Source organism: Xenopus laevis, chromosome 1L (genome assembly GCF_017654675.1).
Source record: "Xenopus laevis strain J_2021 chromosome 1L, Xenopus_laevis_v10.1, whole genome shotgun sequence".
In the NCBI taxonomy this organism is placed as follows: domain Eukaryota; kingdom Metazoa; phylum Chordata; class Amphibia; order Anura; family Pipidae; genus Xenopus; species Xenopus laevis.
Window position 1 is genome coordinate 223469059 of NC_054371.1, and position 18258 is coordinate 223487316.

At 40.7% G+C, this 18258-nt stretch overlaps 1 protein-coding gene across 2 annotated transcripts in view; it reads right to left on the reverse strand.

Annotated features, from left to right (window-relative positions):
• The window catches only part of dym.L (dymeclin L homeolog), a 256941-nt gene that overhangs the window by 57822 nt on the left and 180861 nt on the right, over positions 1 to 18258 (reverse strand). For both annotated transcript variants that reach the window (XM_041581086.1, NM_001093588.1), the window contains 1 exon segment: positions 779 to 881. In XM_041581086.1, the coding sequence (XP_041437020.1) occupies positions 779 to 881 (103 nt within the window).

The window sequence follows — 18258 nt, forward strand, 5'->3', positions numbered from 1 at the left end:
TTGCTACAACAGCTCCATCTGCTGGTCAGTTTCCCACCAGTCTGACCACCAAGTAGTCAAGGAAGTTGTCAGGAGAAAGAAAGAGGCTGCTCTGATGTTCTTCTGCTTAGGAATAAAATTAGAAACCTTTCTCACACCTTTCCTAAGCAGAAGAACATCAGAGCAGCCTCTTTCTTTCTCCTGACAACTTCCTTGACTACTTGGTGGTCAGACTGGTGGGAAACTGACCAGCAGGTGGCGCTGTTGTAACAAAATTCATTCATATTAACAGTACATGTATTTCTTAATATCTTGGAATAAAAACAAAATAAATAATGAATGTACATTGCAAAAATTCCCAGAATAGCGCCCTTGTCGATTTTACATTCACTTGTTTTCAAGGTTTACTTATACTTTAAGTACACCAGGTTGTTTATTCTATCAGATAGGAGACAAATCAGCAATATGCCTATAAGAAGGTGCTGGTGGTTTGACATAAATTCTGCCGTTAAAAGGGACTCAAAGGTGTTCTGCTCACACCACCCCATGCAAGTTCTGCTGTTATTGACTAGGAGACTCATATCTCATGGGCTTGTGATCTGGGCTTGGATTTCATCACATGATTATATTCCCTTGTCATTGAACCGCATGTGAGACATTTAGTCATTAGCAGATTTTCTGAGGTTGGATTTTGGTCTCTGTTTGACAGACTGTGGCAGCCGAGGGTTTCCATGTCTAGAACATTCCCCTGTTTGTTTGCAGAAATGTTCTCACACAAAAGCCAGAGTGTGATACTCACGTAGTCAGGAAGCGGCGACTCGTCGGAGCCAAGGGATCCTCGCAGAGACTGGGTGGCTTGCTCCAGAACTTTGTTGTGTTTTTTAGACAGCAAGGAAAACAAACTGTAGAGGAGGGAGGGAAAGGATGCAGTTAATAGAGATAATGTCAAGCACAGACATTCGCACAATAACATGCATGCATGCACAATATACATGATAAGATGGCAGTCTCCAGCACAGAAAAACAGCTGACAATAAGAATAATTCCGATCTTGGGTTGCACAAACATGATAAACCAACGTGCCTTGCCTCGTCACTCACACAGCCGGCTGAAATGTCTTGTAACAAACTGTATGACTCCTACAGACCAATGTCTCGGAGATGGATTGAGATGGGGCCCTAAACACATGGCAGTTAGTGTGGATCAGCAGGTAATGCAGGGCAAGATGCTGACAGTGGGGCAAGATGGAAACAGAAGAGAAAGATGATGACAGTTATCTATTGTGGCCCTTCAGTTGTAGTTCACTGGAGGACAGAGGGTTTTAGGTTGGAATCTGTCTCCGGCAACACTAAAGGTGGCCATGGAGAATTATGATCTCTCCAGGAAAGATTGTTCATTTCAATACACATGTAGAGCAGAATTGTCAGATATACATATAGAAACAATAGAAGTAAAAAATTTCCGCCTGGGCCGATCGACGAGCCGACAGATATTCAAGCCTTCTGCCGATATCTCTCACCATACACGCACCAAATATCATAAGAAAATTCATTTAGTACGATATTATCGGTGCGTCTATGGCCATAGACGTAGAGGTAGACGTAAAGGTGGCCATAGACGTAGAGATCTGCTAGTTTGGCGATGTCGCCAAACGAGCGGATCTCTCCCTGATATGGGCAAACTGAAGTGTGGGATACTGGACTGATGTAATCGTGGGCCCTAGGGTCCAACAATCGGATCATAATGCATCTGAAATGGGCGGTTGGATCGCACAGATGTGGCCACAATCCAATGGGATTTTTTAACCTGATCGAGATCGATCGGGGGAAGCTGTGAGATGGCCCCACACACGGGCCAATAAGCTGCCGACTCAGTCTGTCTGCAGCTTTTATCGGCCAGTGTATGGGGTCTTAAGACTGGACCTATTCTTGTGCTTTAGTGACAGCATCTCCAAGGCTTGGTGGGCACCTGTAGAACTGACTGGGCAGCAACCTAGCGAGCCTTGTGTATAATACATAGCAAATACCTGTTCCTCTGACAGCATGCTTTTCACTAAAATGGGTCAATCCAAAGACAGGGGGTGTCATCACTTGCCCATAGTAATTAATACTTTGCTTGAATGACTGCTCATAATCCTTTTATGAGTGAGTGCCAAGCTAATTAAGCCCCAATACCAATGTAGCAACATCAAGATTTCCCCTCCTTGAATGATTAACCATAGTGTAAGTAACAACAGAGAAGGTGCCACAAGTAACCAGTATGAATAACTCACAAGACCCTCAGTTGTGGGACCGGAAAAACTGTCAGCATTACAAATGGGGGGGATCTCCAGGCACTCTAGGAAATCCACAGGGCCACAAATATAAAGTTAAAAACTATTAATTGAACTTGAATTAAAAAGTAAGCATCTCTTACGTGTTTTGTTGCCTGTGAAAAAGCACAAACAGGGCACAAAACGCGTAGGGCGATTGAAAAATGTTTACTTTTTAATTTAATCTCAACAAATATTTTTTTTACTGCATATTTGAGGTCCTGTGATTTCCTAGAGTGCCTGGGGCCTCCTCCATTTGCACTGCTGGTTAAAGTGACTAGCTTGAACAGTATTGGAGCTACTTGTAAGGTTACCAATGTTTTCTTTGCGTTGCATAAGGTGCTGCAATCACAGGTTGGTCCTCACCAGGGGTGTAACTACAGAAGATGCAGGGGGACCCAGGAGCTATAGGGCCCAATTCATATGCAATTTCAATAAAAACTGGTAAAAAAGGTCAACTTCTAGAGTCTAGACATTTTGGGGGCCTGAAAAATAATTTGCTGTGGGGCCCAGTAATATCTAGTTACACCACTGGTCCTCACAGCATGTTGTACTGTTCTGCATCTGATAAGAATAGTCACCCAAAGTCCATCAATTGCTTGTGGTACAATGAGTGACTGCAGCCACGCACAGCCTACTTAGCACCCATGTCAATTCCAGATTAACTAGAAACATTAAAAATATAGAAGACAGTCTGTCATTACTAGAAAGTGAGCTTGGGACACTTTAAAATTGGTGCTTAACAATTCTGGAGCCATTCTGAACACTTTTCAATTATGTTGGCAGGATTATAGAGTTCCCTTCAATGGGCCCATCACTCATTACTCCTATTGTTCACTTTTGCCTTCTTTCTTATCTTAGGGTGCTTCAAAGGAAGCCATTTGTAAGGCAAAACATACCTTCATTCAAAGCAAAGAATTCAATAGCATCATAAAACAGAGAAGAGAGTGGCGACTGTCAATGTGCCATTTGTTTCTGGTACGTATTTTATACATATTTTTAACAACATACAGGGTTTCTATAGATCTGCAGACAGAGTGGAGGGTTCCTTACTGTAATTCAGCCCCAAGAGAAAGATTAAAAGAATGCCCAGCAGTGTCTCTTTGTGGCTGAGCCAGACAAGCGGCTATCAGCTGAGACCCTCACTCATAAATGCTGAAATGCACACTGCTTGTCACTGGGTCATCTAACAGCAGCTCATATTTTGGTCTTTCTTAGTATGGGTGGCAATGCACTGGATGTTCCTTGAAGGTATCCAAATGATTGGTGGATAGGCTACAGGCCACTATACCCGAGCCGATTAAAGCTGGCGACAGACCGATTCGACAGCTTATTGGCCCGTGTGTGGCGCCATCCGATGTGCGTCCCTGATCAATATCTGGCTGAAAGTCCGGCAGATGTAGATCAGGCAGGGTAAAAATTCCCGTCGGGGATGATGCGGTCCCACAATCTGATTGCCCATATTGCCTCCATTCTGATCCGATAAATTGAGCCGAAAATCGGATCAGCCCAATATTGCCCACCTCAATGTGGACATATCAGGGAGAGATCCACTCATTTGGCAACATCGCCAAGCGAGCAGATCTCCATTAAAGGTGCCAAGAGACGTTACAATTACGATCTTTCCAGGAAAGATTATTCGTTTCAATATACACGTGTAGAGCTGAATCATCAGATATACAAATAGAAAGTATGGAATTACCTGTATCTGACAATTCAGCACTAACAATGACCGATGTTCGGGGGCCTTCAAAGGTGCCCGATCAAGATTTTCCGGCCAGACCGATCAACAAGCTGACAGATATACAAGTCTTCTGCCAATATCGGTTGGCTCGTCTCTAGCCGTACACGCACCGAATATATTATAAGAAAATTTGTTTTGGTGCGAGTATGGCTACATTAAAAAGACTCTGTCATGATTTTTATGGCGTTGTTTTTATTTCTAAATTACACTGTTTACACTGCAAATAATTCACTCTACAATATAAAATGGGATTCTTTTGTGATGTGATTTTTCTAGTTGTAATATTGGTGTGTAGGTGCATCTCAGGTCATTTTGCCTGGTCATGTGATTTCAGAAAGAGCCAGCACTTTAGGATGGAACTGCTTTCTGGCAGGCTGTTGTTTCTCCTACTCAATGTAACTGAATGTGTCTCAGTGGGACCTGGATTTTACTATTGAGTGCTGTTCTTAGATCTACCAGGCAGCTGTTATCTTGTGTTAGGGAGCTGTTATCTGGTTACCTTCCCATTGTTCTGTTGTTTGGCTGCTGGGGGGAAAGGGAGGGGGTGATATCACTCCAACTTGCAGTACAGCAGTAAAGAGTGATTGAAGTTTATCAGAGCACAAGTCACATGACTGGGGGCAGCTGAGAAACTGACAATATGTCTAGCCCCATGTCAGATTTCAAAATTAAATATAAAAAAATCTGTTTGCTCTTTTGAGAAATGGATTTCAGTGCAGAATTCTGCTGGAGCAGCACTATTAACTGATGCATCTTGAAAAATATTTTTTTTTTTCCCATAACAGTATCCCTTTAAGCAGATACCGGTACAAGGAGCTATACACAGTATGGCCACGTTTCTCTAGTTCTGTCCATTTAAACCAACAGCAGGCCCCTCTCCTCTATTCTGAAGATGGACCATCAAGGTCATTTCAGAAAGATTTTACAGCAGACATCTCCTTTCAAAACTTGGCTTTTATCGGGCAAATGATTCCTTAAAAGTTTGTCTTTCCCTTATGTTCTCATGCAGAGAAAGCCGACAGCGATGTGTGGTTTGGACGGCCTCTAGATAACATCAGAGGGAAAGAGAACTTCAATTAAAAACGGATATTTCAAAAAGAACAAGCATACAGGGACAGAACTTGTTTTTTTTCCCAAACATAAGATTGGTTTATTTCTGCCTGCGTGCGCTATATGAGATTTATTGTGTGGCTGATTAACAAAGAGTGGTGTTGGCAGTCGTTCAGAAAAGGTATATTTACTTTGTCTGCTTTCACACAGACGACTATCTGCTTCTTGTGAATTAGACTTGAGTCCCATGTCTTCATACCAGGGATTCTAATATTATATATAGGAATGATTCAAAGCACTGATCCTGTCTCTATAGAGTTTCTATTGTTTACACCACTGCTGTATAAAGCAGCTCACAGGCTCTGAGCCTTAAAGGACAAGGAAAGTTAAAGAAGTAGGTAGAAATGTTGTACATGATGTTTTGGGCTTCTGTACCAGCCCAAGGAAAGATCTGTGTCTCCAAAGATGCCCCAGTAGCTCCCTATCTTCTTTTCTGCTGATTCACTACACATGCTCTGTGCTGCTGTCACTTACTGAGCTTAGGGAGCCACTCCCCCATATTCTCCGATGGGGGAGGGAAGGTACGTACAGAACGGAAGATAGTGTTGGAGAGGAGATATGTTCCCCGATTTTGGACTTACTTATTTTTAGGGTTGCCACCTTTGCTGATGGCTAAACTGAACCCGGGGGCGGGGCAGATAACATTGGGGGCGGGGCAGTGATGTAGGAACAGGCATGATGACACCAGGGCAAGGTTATTGCATCACTTACAAGCAACTGGCTGGATTTCTATCCCGGTTCGGGATTCAGCCTTTTTCAGCAGGATTTGGCCAATCCTTGTACCTGGCTGAACTGAATACTAATTTGCATATGTAAATTAGGGTCAGGAAGGGAAATCACTTGACTTTTCTTCACAAAACAATGAAGTAAAAAAATGTTTTTCCACTTTTTCCTTTCCTACCTTTCCTAATTTGCATATGCAAATCCAGGATTCAGTTCTGGATTCGGCCTTTTTAAGCAGGATTCCGATTCGGCCAATTCTTGTGCCTGGACGAACCGAATCCTAATTTACATATGTAAATTAGGGTAGGGAAGGGAAATCACATTACTTTTCGTCACAAAACTAGGAAGTTAAAAAAATGTTTTCTTTTCACGTTTCTCTTTCCTGTCCCTAATTTGCATATTCAAATTAGGATTCAGAATCGGTTCTCGGCCGAATCTTTCACAAAGGATTTGGGGATTCGGCCGAATCCCAAATAGTGCATTCGGTGCATCCCTAATTTTTTTAAAGCAATATGTATCCAAACTAGGGGGGTGGTTGGCTTCCTAGGACATCCAACAAGTTGTTATGCTTGAGTTGAACCCTTTTTTTACACACGAAGGAACTGGCGAAAAAATGGGGGCGAAAATAATGGTATGGATGAGTCATCTCCCCATAATTACTATACCCACACCTCCCATCTGTCTCGTTCTCAGCGGGATAGTCCCGCTTTTGACAGCAGTCCCGTGTTTGTACTGAAAACTCCAGACTTTCTCTGCATTCAACCCCTCATTTGTACTGGAAAGTCCCGACTTTCTCTGCACTGAACAGCCAGAAAAAGAAACAAAGTTTCTAACTTAATTGTTTTTTGGCAGAGAGCCCAGAAAAGCCACCAGGTGCAACTAAGATACTTTGTAACAATTTTGAGAAAAGAAAATACGTAATTGTAACAATTTAGATAAGGAAATGTTAGACTCGCAGCTTAAAGGGCAATTCACCTTCATCAGCAAAACTGTAATAACTGAAAAGAAACCCAGAAATATGTTCAAACTTTCATAACCTGCCAAATTTTGTAAAATTAACATGGTAATTAGGGGGTGTGGCCACAAAAATAGGCGTCGAAAAAAAAAATCGCCAACGTTTTTTGTCCCTCTTTTTATTTCTTAAGTGTTGGGAGGTATGCTATACCTGCTTATTTTAAGCAGCCTGGGGTAGAAGCCTAGACAGTATCGGATGTAGAAGCTTTTATGACGTTACTCCTATAGGATAAATAATGTAGAATTTCCCACAGCGATTCCATGTAATATGCCGTGATGCATTCGTTAGCGACATGTTATCACAATGATATTTCCACTTGTTGACAGCCTAATGACTGTTTAAACTACAGAAGAAAAATCCCAGAGGGCTGAATAATTTAAAGTGATGTGACTGCGTTGCTCTGTATCTTTATACTAATAAAACGGATGGTTTCTCAGTTTGTATCTGCAGGTGAGCACAGGTCCTTTCATCTGATTATAGATTAATGGCTGAATTGAATTAGACTCTTATAATGCATTACTCTTACACTGCACCATCCTCTATTCATTATCTAAAAGCTGCTAAACGTCACCCTTAACTTCCAGTGTCCTTGAACACAGCACAGGGTTAAATAAATAATCACCGTTACCCAGAAGTCTCTGCTCCTGCTCAAATAAAATAATTGGACTAATAAAATGATTGGATTTGTTTATATAGAGTAATCCTCACAAGTGCCTTTTCTCCAGAGAAAACAACCCCAGCCATGACAGTTTAGTCTAATACAGTAGTTTCAATCCTAAATCACTTTTAGCAGTCTTGCTGCACGTCTCTGCACTCTCTCCAGCTCATTTTTATCCCTCTTAAGGAGTAGAGCCTTAAACTGCACCGCATACTCCAGGTGAGACTTTTACCAAGGACCTATAAAGAGGCAAAATTATTTTTCATTCCTCGAATTATATTATTTAGTAGCCTATGAATGCAACTGCCTAGAGTTACACAACTTGTTATCCACAAAAATCCCCACGACTGTCTCAATTAAGGAAACCCCCAAAAAAACCTTGCATTTATCCACACTGAACCTCATTAGTCAGTTTGCTGTCCAGTTCTCCAGTTTAGTCAAATCATTCTGGCAACACCCTCTATGGAACTTGCACAATTTAGTATCATCAGCAAAAATAGAGACAGTACATTCAGTGCTCACCTCAAGGTCATCAATAAACAAGTTAAAATGCAAAGGGCCAAGGAGAGAATCTACCCTTCAGCCAGTTTTCTATCCAAGTACAAATATCATATTATTTATCCGACCAATGTTCCTTCATTTACTTAGTAACCTTCTGTGTGGATCTGTATCAAATGTGTTAGCAAAGTTTAAGTAGATCACATCCACTGCCACCCCAGGGTTTATGCTTCTTCCACCTCCCCATAAAGGCAATTCAATGAGTCTATATCAATATCTATTTCTTATAAAACCATGCTGACACAAACTTACAGTATAGTATAGTGATTTGCAAGGTATTCAAAAATCTTATCCCATATTATCCCCTCCAAAAGCTTTCCTATCACTAATGTCAGACAGGACTATAGTTTTCAGACTGAGAACTGGTTTTCTCTTTTCAATAGGTTTGGTAAATTCAGAGCTAAATTTTTAGTACACTGGGATGAATACAATCCAGTCCTAGACGTTTGTTTACCTTCACATGTTCTAGTCTCTTATCTTCTCCAGAGTCACCCATGCATCAATAGTTATATTACAGGAATGGGGTCTATTAAAAAGGAAACATGCCTAAGCTGGTTCTAATCAAACTATAAGGCTAAGGCCACACTAGGCGATAGCGCGGCGATTTGACTCGCGGCGACTTTTCGCCGCGACTTTTAAACGGCAATCGCTGGCGAAACTTTGGCGCTGGCGTCTATGGGGAATCGCTGCGTAAAAACACACGCGGCGATCTTTTTTCTATTGTCGCTCGAAATCGCCTCGCTAGGCGATTTCAAGCGACAATAGAAAAAAGATCGCCGCGTGTGTTTTTACGCTGGCGATTTTGCGCGATTCCCCATAGACGCCAGCGCCAAAGTTTCGCCAGCGATTGCGGATTAAAAGTCGCGGCGAAAAGTCGCGGCGAGTCAAATCGCCGCGCTATCGCTTAGTGTGGCCTTACCCTAAGGGTTCTGCTTTGCAATGCCCTTCCTTCCTTACAAGGGAAGTATTAGGACAAGTATATTTATTAAGCATCATTTTAAAGAAATGTTATTTTCTCTTTGTGTTTAACCCTGTGAAACGTCTTTCCAAACAATCATAATTCCCTTAATACTAAACTACACGGATGCTAGCGATGAATTTGATATTATTAGTTATTACCAAAAGTACTACTTGAGAAAAAAAGTTGTCATTAAGTCATTAAGTCCAACTGAAATCAATACCCATATGGTAAGGGATAATGTACCCCCCATTGTAAATGATAAGGATATTAGAAGTCACTGAGGGGTTGTTCTGTGACCATATAAAGGCACAAGGCTGCAGGCTGAGTTATACAGGGAACTCGGAGTATCACTCATGTATTATAAGGGATAATGTACCCCCTACTGTAAATGATAAGGATATTAGAAGTCACTGAGGGGTTGTTCTGTGACCATATAAAGACACAAGGCTGCAGGCTGAGTTATACAGGGAACTCTGAGTATCACTCATGTATTATAAGGGATAATGTACCCCCTACTGTAAATGATAAGGATATTAGAAGTCACTGAGGGGTTGTTCTGTGACCATATAAAGGCACAAGGCTGCAGGCTAAGTTATACAGGGAACTCTGAGTATCACTCGTGTATTATAAGGGATAATGTACCCCCTACTGTAAATGATAAGGATATTAGAAGTCACTGAGGGGTTGTTCTGTGACCATATAAAGACACAAGGCTGCAGGCTGAGTTATACAGGGAACGCTGAGTATCACTCATGTATTATAAGGGATAATGTACCCCCTACTGTAAATGATAAGGATATTAGAAGTCACTGAGGGGTTGTCCTGTGACCATATAAAGGCACAAGGCTGCAGGCTGAGTTATACAGGGAACTCTGAGTATCACTCATGTATTATAAGGGATAATGTACCCCCTACTGTAAATGATAAGGATATTAGAAGTCATTAAGTAGTTCAATTGAAGTATAAAGATTATTTTTATTTCAATATTTAAGAAAACATATAAAAACTCTTACGTTCAAATTAAGGGTTGCAATAAAAACAATTTGTAATGAATTTTGTTTTAGGGGCAAAAAATGGACGAAGAGATTGCTATGTGCACATGGACACAAAACGAGGCACAGGACACAATGGGCCAAACAGCATTTTCCCCTAACACTTTACATAAAAATGATTACGCAGTAAAATATGAGCAGGATGTCGATTGATCTGTATGTAATTAGTCTGCCGATAATCTGTTTATATCAGAAAGCAAGATATGGTCCTGTATACAAAAATCTATGAAAAAATAATTAACCCGACTGCCTCAATAGGAAGTTTCTGTGTTATTAAGTATTCGGCAGAGCAATGCATGTGACTAATTACATTTTAAACAGTATAATAATATATGTGGCAGCAAATGTAATGTGCCAGTAGGCTTGGGGGTTTAATCCTATCTGGTTGCAGCACTCGGCATACTGACAGCTGAACACTGAGAATGTAAATAATTCAAAAAACACAAAAACAAATAAAAAATGAAGACCAGTTGCAATTTGTCTTAGAATGTCATTGTCTGTAAGGTGAATTCGAAAGCAGTGAAGCACTGAAAGTCAGGCAGGGGACTATAGGAGATGTCACTGAGAAGCACATAAACACTTTTAATCAGGGTTTGTTCACCTTTAAATTAACTGTTAGTATGAGAGTGATATTCTGCAATTGGTTTTCATTTTTTATTAGTTGTTGTTTTTGAGGTATTTAGCTTTTTATTCAGCAGCTCTCCAGTCTGTAATTTCAGCAATCTGGTTGCTAGGGTCCAAATTCCCCTAGCAACCATACATTGATATGAATAAGAGACTGGGATATGAATAGGAGAGGCCTGAATAAAAATATGAGTAATATAAAGTAGCAATAATTATACATGTGTAGCCTTACAGAGCATTTGTTTTTAGATGGGGTCATAGACCCCCATTTGAAAGCTGGAATGAGTCAGAAGAAGAAGGCAAATAATTCAAAGACTATAAATGATTGGGGGTAATATGGTTATGCTGTCACCTAAACAAGCAGGCAAATATTTAAAGTAAGCTTTTAGTATGTTATAGAATGGCTAATTCTAAGCAACTTTTCATTGTTCATAGTTTTTAGTTATCTGCCTTTTTCTTCTGACTTTTTCCAGCTTTCAAATGGGGGGTCACTGACCCATCTAAAAACAAATACAAGGCTACAAATGTTTTGCTATTGCTACTTTTTATTACTCATCTTACTATTCAGGCCTCTCCTGTTCATATTCCAGTCTCTTATTCAAATCAATGCATGGTTGCTAGGGTAAATTGGACCCTAGCAACCAGATGGCTGAAATTACAAACTGGAGAGGTGCTGAATAAAACGCTAAATAACTAAAAAACCACAAATACTAAAAACAAATTGCAAATTGTTTTCAAATGATCACGCTCTACATCATACTAACAGTTAACTAAAAGGTGAACAACCCCTTTATTGTGCTTGATACAGCATAACAAACTGTATGCTGGCCCTTTAAGCAGAAGAAGAATGTGAGCATTTTGACCCTGGGTTAGTGGGATATACCATGTTACTTGCAGGTAACATCTCAGACTCCATTAAAATCCCAGTAAACAGGCTGAATGTATGAATGTATCATCCCTACGTGTTTATACTTCCCATAACTCAGAGGAAGGCTATATCCAAACAAATTGGGTGTAATGTACCTTCTCGGAATATTAACATTAGAAATCGCATGACTCGGCTCACCCTGTGTTTGTGTTTCTGCTCCGTCTGGAGAAACATCTTTTTATCTTTGTTATGACATGCAGATCATAGCACCATTAGCTCTAAAAAATGATTAGCGACGCAGGGGGATATAATGAGGGTGGGCACAGACGCAACACAAATTAAAGCAATTATGTGGGGAGCAGAAATGCAAAGTAGAACTGTAGCAATCAGCCCCTGCATGTATCAACTCAGTACTGAGGAATTCACAATTAGCTGTCTGTATCTCTCCTAATATGCTGCCATTTATTTAAGCTGGCCATAGACTCAAAGATTCACTCGTTTGGCAACATCGCCAAACGAGCGGATCTTTCCCCGATATGCCACTAACAGCATGGCTATATCGGGGGTAATTCGAACATTCGGGCAAACGATCGAATTACGGTATGCCAAGGGGCTCCGACGGGTCGGTCAGTTAAAAATCAAACCTTCCCAATCGATATCGTGGCCAGATATCGATCGGGAAGACCTGTCGGAAGCCCCCATACACGGGCAGTTAAGCTGTCAAATCGGTCCAAACGACCGATATCGGCAGCTTTATCTCCCGTGTATGGCCACCTTTACTCTCTGAAACAAGCTGAAATAGAGGGTTTCTGTTTTCTGCAACAATACAGGTTAACATTTTCTATATTGATATGAGTTAAAGGTATATCACTCCATATTATAAAATAAAAACCTAAGTGACTTGTAATATCCTTATCATTTACAGTAGGGGGGTACATTATCCCTTATAATACATGAGTGATACTCAGAGTTCCCTGTATAACTCAGCCTGCAGCCTTGTGCCTTTATATGGTCACAGAACAACCCCTCAGTGACTTCTAATATCCTTATCATTTACAGTAGGGGGTACATTATCCCTTATAATACACGAGTGATACTCAGAGTTCCCTGTATAACTCAGCCTGCAGCCTTGTGCCTTTATATGGTCACAGAACAACCCCTCAGTGACTTCTAATATCCTTATCATTTACAGTAGGGGGTACATTATCCCTTATAATACATGAGTGATACTCAGAGTTCCCTGTATAACTCAGCCTGCAGCCTTGTGCCTTTATATGGTCACAGAACAACCCCTCAGTGACTTCTAATATCCTAATCATTTACAGTAGGGGGTACAGTATCCCTTATAATACATGAGTGATACTCAGAGTTCCCTGTATAACTCAGCCTGCAGCCTTGTGTCTTTATATGGTCACAGAACAACCCCTCAGTGACTTCTAATATCCTTATAATTTACAGTAGGGGGTACATTATCCCTTATAATACATGAGTGATACTCAGAGTTCCCTGTATAACTCAGCCTGCAGCCTTGTGCCTTTATATGGTCACAGAACCCCTCAGTGACTTCTAATATCCTTATCATTTATAGTAGGGGGTACATTATCCTTATAATACATGAGTGATACTCAGAGTTCCCTGTATAACTCAGCCTGCAGCCTTGTGCCTTTATATGGTCACGGAACAACCCCTCAGTGACTTCTAATATCCTTATCATTTACAGTAGGGGGTACATTATCCCTTATAATACATGAGTGATACTCAGAGTTCCCTGTATAACTCAGCCTGCAGCCTTGTGCCTTTATATGGTCACGGAACAACCCCTCAGTGACTTCTAATATCCTTATCATTTACAGTAGGGGGTACATTATCCCTTATAATACACGAGTGATACTCAGAGTTCCCTGTATAACTCAGCCTGCAGCCTTGTGCCTTTATATGGTCACAGAACAACCCCTCAGTGACTTCTAATATCCTTATCATTTACAGTAGGGGGTACATAATCCCTTATAATACACGAGTGATACTCAGAGTTCCCTGTATAACTGTATACATATATGAATACTGTTACAGAAGAGCCTGAACAATCTTTATGACTGGAGCATGAGCAAGGGGTGGATTCCAAACCCAAGCTGAAAATGTTATTACAAATGTTTCTGCTTTTGTGAAGGATGAATTGTGTCATCCAGCAATAAGTCTTATTTATCCAGCAGATTTGTGCAAAACCTTAATCCAGTTACGCGGTGGTTATGGCACAGGGTGTTTCTCAGTGACCTTTCGTTAAATCGCTTGTGATGGTTAGGGAAAAGAATTTGTTACATTCTCAGTGTTACGAATACAGTGGAAGAAAACATCGGAAAAAATGGCAATTTAGGAAATGGCAGGGGAAAAAAACGGAATAAATGATTTGCGGTGCTTAATGCCACACTATAATAACAGAGCTCTGCAATATTAATTTTGCAAGTCCAATTATAACAGAACATGGGGTTGAAGTTAAAAGAGATGTTCTTTTAGTGGAACAATGTCACAAAACAATCACCACAGTTGGAAACCAACATAGTGACCTGATCTATATCACTCATCCCAGGGCAGCAGAAGTAGTTGGGTTATGGGGAGTAGCTCTGTGCTATAGTACTCATGATATTCTCCCTTATTTCTTTCTTGCTTGAGCAACTCTAACCCTAAGGGCTGATTTATTAAGCCGCAACTTTTTCGCATCAAGCCAAAATTTCGAAAAAGTCACTTGGGAAAAAAAGTGCAACTATTTCGGGATTACGAGACAAAAGTGCGACAATTCCGAATCCGAACATACTCCAGCTAAATCTTGTCAAAAACATGTGGAAGTCAATGGCAGATGTCCCTTTTGCAACTGGAAGATCTTTCTTTGAGAAGTAGTTTTTGAGCTTTTTGTCGCTGACTTTTGTGCGACAACATGAAAAAGTCGTGGTTTTTGCTAGGGATGCACCGAATCCAGTTTTTTGAATTCGGCCAAACCCCTGAATCCTTCACGAAAGATTTGGCCAAATACTAAGGATGCACCAAATCCAAGATTCGGTTCGGGATTCGGCCTTTTTCAGCAGGATTCGGATTCGGCCGAATCCTTCTGCCTGGCTGAACCGAATCCGAACCTTAATTTGCATATGCAAATTAGGGGCGGGAGGGAAATCAGGTGATCGGATTCAGTTAGGTATTCGGCCGAATCTTTCACAAAGGATTTGGGGGTTTCAGCTAAATCCAAAATAGTGGATTCGGTGCATCCCTACCAAATACTGAACGGAATCCTAATTTGCAACTTAGGGTGGGGAAACATTTTTTTTTTACGTCCTTGTTTTGTGGCAAAAAGTCACGAGATTTCCCTCCCTCTCCCTAATTTGCAAATTAAGATTCGGTTCAGCCGGGCAGAAGGATTCGGCGGAATCCTGCTGAAAAAGGCCGAATCCTGAACCGAATCCTGGATTCAGTGCATCCCTAGTTTTTGTGACTTTTCCGGTTCGTGCTTTTTCAGTTCTGATTTTATAAATAAATTTGATGACATTTGCGGTTTTAGAGAAAGTGAGATTAGTCGTGGTTTCAAAAACCTCTAAAACCGCGAAAATTAAACTGTTGGCAAATAGGCCTCCAAATATACAGGTATGGGATCCATTATCTGGGAACCCATTATCCAGAAAGTTCCAAATTATGGAAAGGCCGTCTCCCATATGACAGAATAGGCTTGGTTACTGCTTACAGATTTAGCAGTCCAATGCACTAATACAAGCGCTGACTCACTTGTGTGTACAGAGTATGAAGAAGAATCTCTAGGCTCGTAGTATTTATATGAAACAAAGAATATTTATTGCTGTGTCAAATAAACAAGTTACAGCTGTGGTAGAATGATCAAAATGTGCCATAAGGTAAATGTTGCCTTTAATTTCTCAACAGGACTTGTAGATATTACTTAACAGGGAATTGTTTCTCTGCCTAAAGGATTTTGCTGTCTGGGCCTTGGAAGCTGTAAGTGTTCTGGAAGCTATAGTGTTCTGGAAGCTATAAGTGTTCTGGAAGCTATAGTGTTCTGGAAGCTATAGTGTTCTGGAAGCTATAGTGTTCTGGAAGCTATAGTGTTCTGGAAGCTATAGTGTTCTGGAAGCTATAAGTGTTCTGGAAGCTATAGTGTTCTGGAAGCTATAAGTGTTCTGGAAGCTAAAGTGTTCTGGAAGCTATAGTGTTCTGGAAGCTATAGTGTTCTGGAAGCTATAGTGTTCTGGAAGCTATAAGTGTTCTGGAAGCTATAAGTGTTCTGGAAGCTATAAGTGTTCTGGAAGCTATAGTGTTCTGGAAGCTATAAGTGTTCTGGAAGCTATAGTGTTCTGGAAGCTATAGTGTTCTGGAAGCTATAGTGTTCTGGAAGCTATAGTGTTCTGGAAGCTATAGTGTTCTGGAAGCTATAAGTGTTCTGGACTTATACTATAAGTGTTCGGCACTTGTATTAGTAGTGTATTGGACTGGTAAATCTGCAAGCAGTAACCAAGTCTATTCTGACACCATAGACTAATTTATCCAAATAATCCAGATTTTTATAAACTATTACCTTTTTCTCTGAAATAAAACTGTACCTTGTACTTGATCCCAACTAAGATATAACTCTAGTAGACTTATGGTATAAATATCCAAATTCAGGAGAGATCCATTATCTGGAAAACCACAGGTCCAGAGTATTCTGGATAACAGTTCCTATACCTGTACAGTCAATATTACAGCAAAGGTCTCACAAGACACACAGTGGATCAGTGGTACTTAATACAAATGGTTCATTTACAGCTCTTCTACCTTGTTGATACTTTGGTGAAGAAGAGAAAGAAGAGAGGGAAAAAGAACAAGACTATAATTTACTATAACTCACAAATTAAAGAAATGTATTGAGTCAGGTACACACAAAGAAGTTTGGATTCCTTGCAGGGGAGGTTGGGTAAAAAGAAAAAAAGCTGGACTAATGCACCCCACTTTAGCACGGTCACTTTTGGTTGTTAGGGCGGCTTAGGCAGGAGGAACTTGGAGAAGTGGAGCAGATCGGGTCCAGTTACCGGGACTGCAGGACACAAATATAAGAAATCTAAAGCTCTCAATACATCTATAGTTGAATATAAAGAAGATCTGAAGAACCTCATAAAGAAATCTAAAGGAAAGAGCAAATGGGACTATAAAGAAGTGAAAGGTTATGAAAACAGAAGAGTTGAAGGGGAACACAAAGAAGCAATAGACAGCTTTTGAAGAAAGGAACTGGGTTTCTAGAAAAAATAAAGCAGGACAACTCTTTGGAGATCCAGGATGAAAGTACGAATGCTCTGATGTGTCTATAAAAAACAAAGATGAGAATTGTCCAGGCTATGGTATATTCAGAAGTTAAAGCTGGACGACGAAGAAACAGAACAGGAATAGAAGTGATACGTTAGAACTCTAGACTTTGAGAGTGGGCAAAGGCAATGAACAAAGGATCCTTGACCAAAACAAGTCTGATCTTCCACTTGAAGGGCTGATGATTCTTATTTTATTTTAAACTCACTAGGCGAAGACTCAATTCACTGGAAAATACATTTATTCTTGAATGACTTTAAAGGAAAAGTGGAAGAGGGGGACCACAATTAACAACTGGATTGATTCAACCACAAAAGTTGGGAAACCTGAAGACCGGACATCCTAGATATACTATGCAAAAGTCAAATTTAGCTAAAAATATAATGATAGCTTGTATGGAGACAATCGTTATATGATGAAAACATAACAAACTCTTGTGTTTCAAATGAAAACTCTGGTAAGGCTTGTCTGTCCCCTCTACCACTGCCAGAAGGAGCCCAAAACCTCTTGGTTTATCATTTCTTTAGACCAGTGGTCCCCAACCAGTAGCTCGTGAGCAACATGTTGCTCTCCAACCCCTTGGATGTTGCTCCCAGTGGCCTCAAAGAAGGTGCTTATTTTTGAATTCCAGGCTTGGAGGAAACTTTTGGTTGCATAAAAACTAGGTTCACTGCCATACAGAGTCTCAATGTTGGTTGACAATCCACATAGGGGCTACTAAATGGCCAATCACAGCACTTATTTGGCACCCCAAGAACATTTTTCATGGTAGTGTTGCTCCCCAACTCCTTTTACTTCTGGATGTTGCTCACGGGTTCAAAAGGTTGGGGATCCCTGCTTTAGACCATTGTTTCCCAACCAGAGGCTCTTGAGCAACACGTTCCTCACCAACCCCTTGGATGTTGCTCCCAGTGGCCTCAAAGCAGGTGTTTATTTGTGAATTCCAGGCTTGGAGACAACTTTTGGTTGTATAAAAATCAGATGTACTGCCAAACAGAGTCTCCTGTAGTCTGTCAGTCCACATAGGGGCTACCAAATAGCCAATCACAGCCCTTATTTAGCACCCGCTGGAAGTATTTTCATGCTTCTATTGCTCCCCAAGTCTTTTAACAATTGAATGCGGCTCATGGGTAAAAACTCCCACTCTGGACCATAGCTGCTTCCTTATTACTTCTTGCTCTGTGACATGAGTAATGATGATATAGTGAGTATTTAGGAGCTTAGATTTTAAAAGAGCTTGGATTAAAAGAGGCCAGTTGTACTGGATTCAGTTCCAGCCAAAACTAGGCAGACAGGAGCACAGTCCCACCTCAAAGAACTTGCA